Consider the following 8,845-nt stretch of genomic DNA (forward strand, 5'->3'; position numbering starts at 1 on the left):
ATGACTTTACCTTCTAGTCTATAATTAATTCATTCAACTTTGCTGAAATGTCATACCTGGAAGAGGACTTCTTCAGTCCAAATGCATTCCAGTCCATCCACAAGACAAACTTGAGATCATGGATAGGAGCCTTTTTCCAACACAGGAATTTGTGAGGGGAAATCTGTTTCGCAGTTAGGGAAACATATTAGCAAAATGAAATGAAAAAATTGATTTCTGGTTTCAATATTTTTTACACTCAGATATACCCCTATTATACATCCCTGTTAAGACAAGATATCTATACCCTTTAATGTATCTTGAGATCTATTTGTAAGGTAGTTGGAGTCAGTATACAAATCACTAGTTTACTGTTTCTAAGCAACAAACTTACACAATGTTGTTTTGAATATACTGTTCGTTGCTTTCTAGTTCTGCCTTGTGAAACTTACTTGTAAGATACTTTTGATACTTCTGAGGAAGTGTACTATGCAATAATAAGGTTAATAGAGAACAATATCAATAATACCAAGAGAACAGCATCAATAATGACGCTAAACTTCTCCAGGTCATCAGTTCTTTTTTTTTTTTTTTGGATTTTATTTTATTTATTTATTTTTTTACAGTTACAGATTTATACATTTTTGTGCTCATGTTTCTCCCTTACAAAGTTTGATAACCCATCCCTTCACCAGTGCCCATTCTCCACCACCAGTAAACCCAACATCCCTCCCCCCCTCCCCAGTCCCGTCTCCCCCCACCCTACACTGCCACTATGGCAGGGTATTCCCTTTTGTTCTCTCTCTCTGATTAGGTGTTGTGGTTTGCAATAAAGGTGTTGAGCAGGTCACCAGTTCTTTATTTAGTCTCCGCTTTTAGTTTCTGCTATCAAAAAGTTTTAACCCAAATAATCTGTATATGTTAAAAGAAACACATTTTGCATTTAAAAACATTAAACATAATTTTCTAAGTATTGCTTTTATAACTTAGTCTTAAGCTGCTGTTTCTGGTAACCTGGAAAAACTCTTTTCAAAGAGGGAAATAAAAATTCAATTATGGACAGCACATAATACAATATTGACATATTATACAGACTTTAAATATGAGTGAATTTCTCACTGTATAATTTAAAAGGTAGTCTTAAGCACTATTTAAGCTGTGGTACGATGCAGGTCAATAAGAACTTATGTGCTAGTTCTTCCAAACTGACCTAATGTTTAATGAATCAGCATTCATATGTTTTGCTAATATTGGACCATATCTGAAAACTGATGACTCATTGAGTTTACCAACAAATATATTTCCTTAAAACATAGGAACAAATTAAGACTATCATTGCCAATATATCACTCTCATTCCGTTGCTCATCGATTTGCTTGAGCAGGCACCAGTAACGTCTCCATCATGAGACTTGTTGTTACTGTTTCTGGCATATCAATACACCATGGGTAGCTTGCCAGGCTCTGCTGTGTGGGCGAGATACTCTCAGTAGCTTGCCATGCTCTTCTATAGGGGCGGAAGAATCGAACCCAGGTCAGCTGCGTGTAAGGCAAATGCCCTATTTGCTGTGCTAACGCTCCAGTCCCAAATTAAGACTATTAGGTGGTTAAACATATTTGATAAGATTTCCATTCTGAAAGCTCATTGTTTCCCTATAAATCAAGGAATATTAGGTGCATTTAAGAAATCTACTGTAGGAGCCAGAGAGATAGTACAGCATGCAAGACACAAGTGGTAGAACCTGGGTTGAATCCCCACGTCTCTCAATCCTGCCAGGAGTTATCCCTGAGCACAGAGCCAGGAGTAAATACCGGATGTGGCACCCAAACAAAAGTCCACTGCAAAGTGACAAAATGTAACTTTCCCACACTTTCATCAGAAATCCTGACATGTCTACTTTGTGTCCCATTTACATTTGTGTAATCGTGTTCCCTGAAACAAGCTGGAGCCCACTGTTGTTACTCATATTTTACTCAAATATAGCTCAAATGTTAAGCTATATGCTTCTCAGAAGGGATCTGATCCCTGAGATAGTTAACCAGATCACTCCAGTAACCCCAGACTTCATTGAATATATTTGACATTTCAGATACTAAACTTGCTCTATATTCTTTTTTTTTTTTTGAGGGGGGGGTTGTTGTTGCTGTTATTCCTATGAGCACCAGAACTGGCAGTGTACAAGGGGGTCAAGGGATGCTGCGGTTGGAATCCAGCACCTCAGCAGTGCTTGGCATGTACTGTTACTTAAACTACATTCCAAATCCACGCTTTCTCATTTAACAGATACCTTAGGCCCATAGTAGGCTATCACAGTTTTAAGAGATTGAAATATCAAGATTTCTGAAAAAGGGGAGATGATTTATTGTAGGGAGTTGTAAACTCAGGGATTTGTCCTCTGTATTCTCCTACATTATGGTAGCTTTTCACCTCAAGACTCAGGCACTGCATCCCTTGGTTTATCTGACAGTAAAACAAGAATGGGCAAAACTAGACATGGTCTGGTCGGGAATAATCACATCCAGTTGTCATTCCAAGCATTCCAGGAATTTCTAGGAACTATATTCTCTACATGGTTACCCCCTTCTTGCCCTTCTGGGCTTCTTTTATATCATCCATACAATCAAGCTTTTTGAGGAAGATTTGAACTCATAGTATCCATTCTTTCACATATCTATGAAGCAGAGAACTTATTTTTGACTGTAGGCATGTCAATGAATGTTTACCAAATATTTACATACACATACATGTGTGTGCATGTACATGTGTGCACACAGATACACACAGTGCTACACAGGACAACAGTCATAGAAAAGTTCCTCATCTTTATGGGGTTATTAGAAGAGGAGCATAAGTTACTACCCTTGAGAATAATTTTCATACACATACAACCCCCAATCTTCTCTGGTCATAAAAATGAGATAACAGAAAATAAATGATGTGGTGTAGGTTAACCTTCCTTCCAACATAAAACCAATCATAGCACCCAAATAAGCATTTACATGCCAAGAAAACATAGAGCACATTACAAAGCAATTGTGTTCCTTAGTTTATTCTATGAATTCTGAATAAGTTTATCATTGAATGAATCCTATTCTGGGAAGTTCTCAAGATGTGTTCTAATAAACTATAGCAAAAGAACAGCAGTGGGTGGAACAGTAATCGCTTCTGCTAACTGTCCATGGATATACCTGGAAGTGCTTCCTGGGGATATTCTTCTCAAGTCCACGAACAATTCCCCAAACAAAAATATATAGCACCTATTTGTGTTTTCTCTCTATCCCTTCCCCATTCTTCATTCTGTTACAGATTTAGAGAAGACAGTAATAGGGCAGGAGGTGCCCAGGGAAGGGACAGTGAGGAAAAGTGTTGGATGTCATGCGCCTCATAATCCAGGAAGACTCCCACTCGGTGGGGCGGGACCGCCAAGGACAGGAGCGGGTACTCCTGGGTGCCTGCTCTGTACTCACCTCCCTTCCTCAGCCTGATCACCCAGAATCCGTAGCGGGGGGATAAGTAGACCACCTCCTTCCGATCGACATCCTCCGTACACACGCCCAGGCCCCACTCGGTCCGGTCTCCCACTTCCACTTCCCAGTAGTGGCGGCCTGAGGAGATGCGCTGGCTGCCCAAGACGATGTTGTAGCGGTAGAATCTCTCGGGGTTGTCTGGGAGGTCCCGCTGGCCGTCTCCGTAGTGCACGCGCTTTCTGTCCTCGGACACGACGGGGCGGGAATAAGCGGTGTCTGGATCCAGGCGCACATCAGCTGGAGAGGAGCAGGGCAGTTGGCAGAGCCGCCCTGATACAGCCGTAGAGTGGGGCTGCAGGGGGCACTGAACCCTTATCCTCCCCTAGGAGGGTCCCTCCCACTGCCTGGCACAAGCTCCCCTGGCATCATACCTGCATAGGACCTAAGGAGCTCTCTCAGGCCTGGCACGCGGCACTCTGTCTTTAACTCCAGGCAGACAGGCTCTGGCGGCTGCAGATTCCAGGACCTACACCTGGAGGTGGAGGGGCCAGAAGTCCTGACTCTGCTCTGGAGACGTCCCATGGACTAGGGCAGAGGGGCCTGGCCAGGCTCCTAGCCAGTGAGGGCACAGCAGAGCTGGACGGAGCCCTAAGGGGGTGCAGCTGGGAGGGAACAGACGACTGGGGGAGAGGTGAGAGGTGCAGCCGATTAGCAGAGGAAGACACTGCTGCAAGGAAGAGAGGCTGGTGCTTCTACCCAGAGCCTGAGGCACTGAGAAAGGTCCCCTTGCCCTGCCCTCGCCCATCCCCTCAACCCCCCAACCCGGACCTACTTGAAACCATATGCTTTAATCACTTGATATGAAATTCTTCTTAGTGTTGATGTTGGAAATGCACTTGGCCAAGTACAATGAAGAAAAAAAAATTAGCCACAGCACAGAGGGAGGAGATTACACAGCAGCATGAGCTTCGCTACGGGTGCTGGGCTATGTTCCTCCCTGACCTCTGGCTCTGACCAGGCCCTCTTTCCCTCACAGGGATGCAAGGGGATCTAAGGAGGGGCACATACCTGTTTAAGACTCCCGAATACCCTGGAAAAGGAAAAAGAAGTACAGTGCATGAATCATATGTGCTGTTTCTCAGAGTAACAAGGCAGATCTGGAGCACGGGTGTGTAAAGGGAGCAAGAGGAGAGTGAGAGAATGATGGCAGAGGGTGAGGGCACATCTTTCTTTCTTTCTTTCTTTCTTTCTTTCTTTCTTTCTTTCTTTCTTTCTTTCTTTCTTTCTTTCTTTCTTTCTTTCTTTCTTTCTTTCTTTCTTTCTCTTTTTCTTTCTTTCTTTCTTTCTTTCTTTCTTTCTTTCTTTCTTTCTTTCTTTCTTTCTTTCTTTCTTTCTTTCTTTCTTTCTTTCTTTCTTTCTCTTTTTCTTTCTTTCTCTCCTTCCTTCCTTCCTTCCTTCCTTCCTTCCTTCCTTCCTTCCTTCCTTCCTTCCTTCCTTCCTTCCTTCCTTCTCTCTTCTTCTTCTTTCTTTCTTTCTTTCTTTCTTTCTTTCTTTCTTTCTTTCTTTCTTTCTTTCTTTCTTTCTTTCTTTCTTTCTTTCTTTCTTTCTTTCTTTCTTTCTTTCTTTCTTTCTCTTTTTCTTTCTTTCTCTCCTTCCTTCCTTCCTTCCTTCCTTCCTTCCTTCCTTCCTTCCTTCCTTCCTTCCTTCCTTCCTTCCTTCCTTCCTTCCTTCCTTCCTTCCTCTCTCTCTTCTTTCTTTCTTTCTTTCTTTCTTTCTTTCTTTCTTTCTTTCTTTCTTTCTTTCTTTCTTTCTTTCTTTCTTTCTTTCTTTCTTTCTTTCTTTCTTTCTCTTTCTCTCTCTTTCTTTCTTTCTTTCTTTCTTTCTTTCTTTCTTTCTTTCTTTCTTTCTTTCTTTCTTTCTTTCTTTCTTTCTTTCTTTCTTTCTTTCTTTCTTTCTTTCTTTCTTTCTTATTGAATCACCATAAGATACATAGTTACAAAACTGTTCATGATGAAGCTTCTGTCATACAGTATTCCAACACCCATATGAAAATTTTGAAGAACCTGGGAGTTGTGAATAAACAGAAACCCACTGTCACCATTCCAGTATCATTTACATCATTATGGAATTATTACCTTGCATTTCTACTTGCTTAGATTTAAGAGGCGCATGCTTGTAGGAATCTTATTCCCTTCCAAATTTGTTAAGTTTGTTAGGGGTACTTGTAATTTACTTGAAGTACTAGGACTGCTCTTGCCGCCAGTATAGGAAGAAATAAGACATATCCAGTGGTATAGTTATTGATAAAACTAAATACCACTCATTCCCTACCCATTGGAGAGCAGAAGGTCTTACTAATAAAAAAACCCAGTCTCAGTGTAAATCCTTGTGGGCAGAGTGACTGGCTTCATCCTTAGTTAACTTGCATTCCAAATATAACTGAGTCAAGGTAATTACAATGAACCATCTTTAATACCTAGTGCATGGGTAAGGGCGGGACCTGCTGAAAAGATACTTTAATTCTTACTGGTTCTTACTGTAATGAACTGTTGCCTCATGTAATAGGTCTTATAATACTGAAATATTAAGAACTTTAGCTAAAACATCCTGAGAATGGAATTCCCATAAAACGTAGCGAAGGAGGTATTGCTGGGTCATCTGGAAGCTCAATTTCTAGCTTTTTGAGGAATGCCCACATTGTTTTCCCAAAAGACTGAATTAGGCAGCATTCCTGCCAACAAAGAAGGAGAGTCTCTTTCTCCCTACATTTGTGCCAGCATTTGTTGCTCTTGCCCCTTTTTATGTGTGCCAGACTCTGGTGTGAAATTATATCTCACTGTTTGGATTTGCATCTCCCTGATGATTAGCGATGTACAACATTTTTTAATGTGCCTTTTGGACTTTGCATTTATTCTTTGAGGAAATATTTGTTCATTTCTTCTCTCCCCTTTTTTGGATGGGGTTGTACGCCACTTCTGGGAATATACCTTGGGGCCTAAAAACACACATCAGAAATGTGGGAATATACCCTGGGGCCCAACAACAAACAGCAGAAATTCCATCTGTACTTTTATCTTTATTGCAGCACTATTAACAATAGTCAGAATCTGGAAACAACCGGAATGCCCAAGAACAGATGACTGGTTAAAGAAACTATGGTACCTCTACACAATGGAATACTATGCAGCTGTTAGAAAAAAATAAAGTTATGATATTTGCTTATAAATGGGTGGACATGAAGAGTATCATGCTGAGTGAAATGAGTCAGAGGAGAGGGATAGACATAGAATGGCTGCACTTATTTGTGGGATATAAAAAAACATAATATGAGAATAATACCCAAAGACAGTAGAAACAGGGACCAAATGGTTTGAAGCCTGTTTCAAGTGCTGGGGAAGAAGGCAGTAGGATAGAGAAGGGATCAGTATGACAAAGATAGTTGGAAATGATTACTCTGGATAAGAAGTGTATACCGAAAGTAGGTAAAAGAACAAATGTGATAATCTCTTAGTGTCTGTATTACAAACTATAATACACAAAAGAGGGTAGGAGGGAAGGAGTGAGGGAGGGAGCGAGCAAGCGAGTGAGTGAGTGAGAGAGAGAGTCTGCCATAGGGACAGGCTTGGGGGAGTTGGATAGTGGTGGGAGGGAAATTGGGTACATTGGTGGTGGGAAATGTATACTGGTGGAGAGATGGGTGTTGAACAATTGTATGACTGAAACCTGATCATGAACAGCTTTGTAACTATATCTCATGATGATTCAATAAAAATAAAATTAAAAAATACTAGCTAGATTGATAGCACAGGGGTAGGGCGTTCGCCTTTCATGGGGCAGATCCGTGTTCGATACCTCCGCCCCTCTCGGAAGCTCAGCAAGCTACTGAGAGTATCGCACCCCCATGGCAGAGCCTGGCAAGCTACCCCTGGTGTATTGGATATGCCAAACACAGTAACAATAAGTCTCTCAATGAGAGACATTACTGGTGCCCACTCGAACAAATCGATGAGCAACAGGATGACAGTGACAGTGACTAGCTAGAATTAGCTGATCACTAACTTATTTTGTGTGAAGTAGTTCTATGCTAGTTTGTAAAGGTAAAATCAGAAAATGAAAGGAAAGAAACCATTTTAATATGAAAATGCAATTGTTTTATAGGATGCATGGGATTTAAGTTTTTTTCAAGCTGAAGCCAAAGTATATTAAACTTTATAAAGTCTCTCAGGCTATAAAATATGGGAAAGACTAGATGATCAATTTTTTTTCAAGTAAACCTTATGGGTGTAGTAAGGCTAGGAATTCGATGGGTTGAAATTCAGAATATTTATGGATGTAGGATATATGTGAAGGATGGAATTGTTGTGAGAAAGGACCCCACAAAAAACTTTGGATTGAGTATCAAGTGTATGATAAAGAAGGCAGATTTAAGAAAGTCATGTGGTCAAGAACACATGCCTAGCAGATGTCAATTTTATCAATCAATTTTGATGATATGGACAGAAGTTTATGCTATAACCATTGGTATACCACCTTCCTCATTAAAACCAGCAGAAGTCAAATTTGTTTGCATTCAGATCCCAAACTCTCAATCTGCCATTTAAAAGATAGAAAGCTTTAACTTCAGTGAACATAAGCATTGTTTATAGCTGAGAAACTCATTTAGATTTCCAAGATGCATTTGTAGCGCTCAATATTTCATATACTTTAATCTAGCACCTATTCCATCAAGCTTTTAACGTTCCATTTTCCCCAGATTGATAATTCAAAATTGGTTTGTTTCAAAGAAAGATTACCTCATCTTAAAAATAAAAATTGAATATTTAGTGTATAGGTAGAAATGGAACTATTTGGGCACCCTGGGCATCATGTTGGCCAGAGGATAATGTTCTCTTTACCTTTGACCTAAATTGGAAAGTTGGAAGGTTGTAGCACTGTAGCACTGTCATCTCCTTGTCATTGCTCAAGTGGGCACCAGTAATGTCTCCATTGTGAGACTTGTTGTTACTGTTTTTGGCATATCAAATATGCCACGGGAGCTTGCCAGGCTCTAGCGTGGAGGAAGAATAATCTTGGTAGCTTGCCGGGCTGTCGGAGAGGGATGGAGGAATTGAATCTGGGTCGGCCGCGTGCAAGGCAAACACCCTACCCGCTGTGCTATTGCTCCAGTCCTTGAATAAAAACAAAACTTAGCACATTTACATCAAGAGTTAAGATTTTTAGTGACCACAGTAATTTATTTCCCTTCAGATTGTGGAGACCAGTGTGTCATTGCTATTTCATCCATGGGTTGGGATGCCCTCTTCTGGATAGTGTGAGGAGGAACATGAACAACATTTGCTTCTGTTTCCAATGCTGAGTCATCCTGACTTTTAATATTGAGTGAAAATAGCCTATGAAAG

General features: G+C 40.8%; 1 protein-coding gene across 1 annotated transcript; it reads right to left on the reverse strand.

Moving 5' to 3' along the window:
• Positions 1-3,279: 3,279 nt before the first annotated feature.
• Positions 3,280-4,100, reverse strand: LOC129405919 (E3 ubiquitin-protein ligase TRIM68-like). Its single transcript, XM_055143640.1, has 2 exons — positions 3,878-4,100; positions 3,280-3,743 (listed from the first exon to the last, which is right to left on the reverse strand). The coding sequence occupies exons 1-2, from the start codon at positions 4,026-4,028 to the stop codon at positions 3,280-3,282; spliced, it is 615 nt and encodes a 204-aa protein (XP_054999615.1). The 5' UTR covers positions 4,029-4,100.
• Positions 4,101-8,845: the final 4,745 nt, after the last annotated feature.

The sequence above is a fragment of the Sorex araneus genome, chromosome 6 (genome assembly GCF_027595985.1).
Source record: "Sorex araneus isolate mSorAra2 chromosome 6, mSorAra2.pri, whole genome shotgun sequence".
In the NCBI taxonomy this organism is placed as follows: domain Eukaryota; kingdom Metazoa; phylum Chordata; class Mammalia; order Eulipotyphla; family Soricidae; genus Sorex; species Sorex araneus.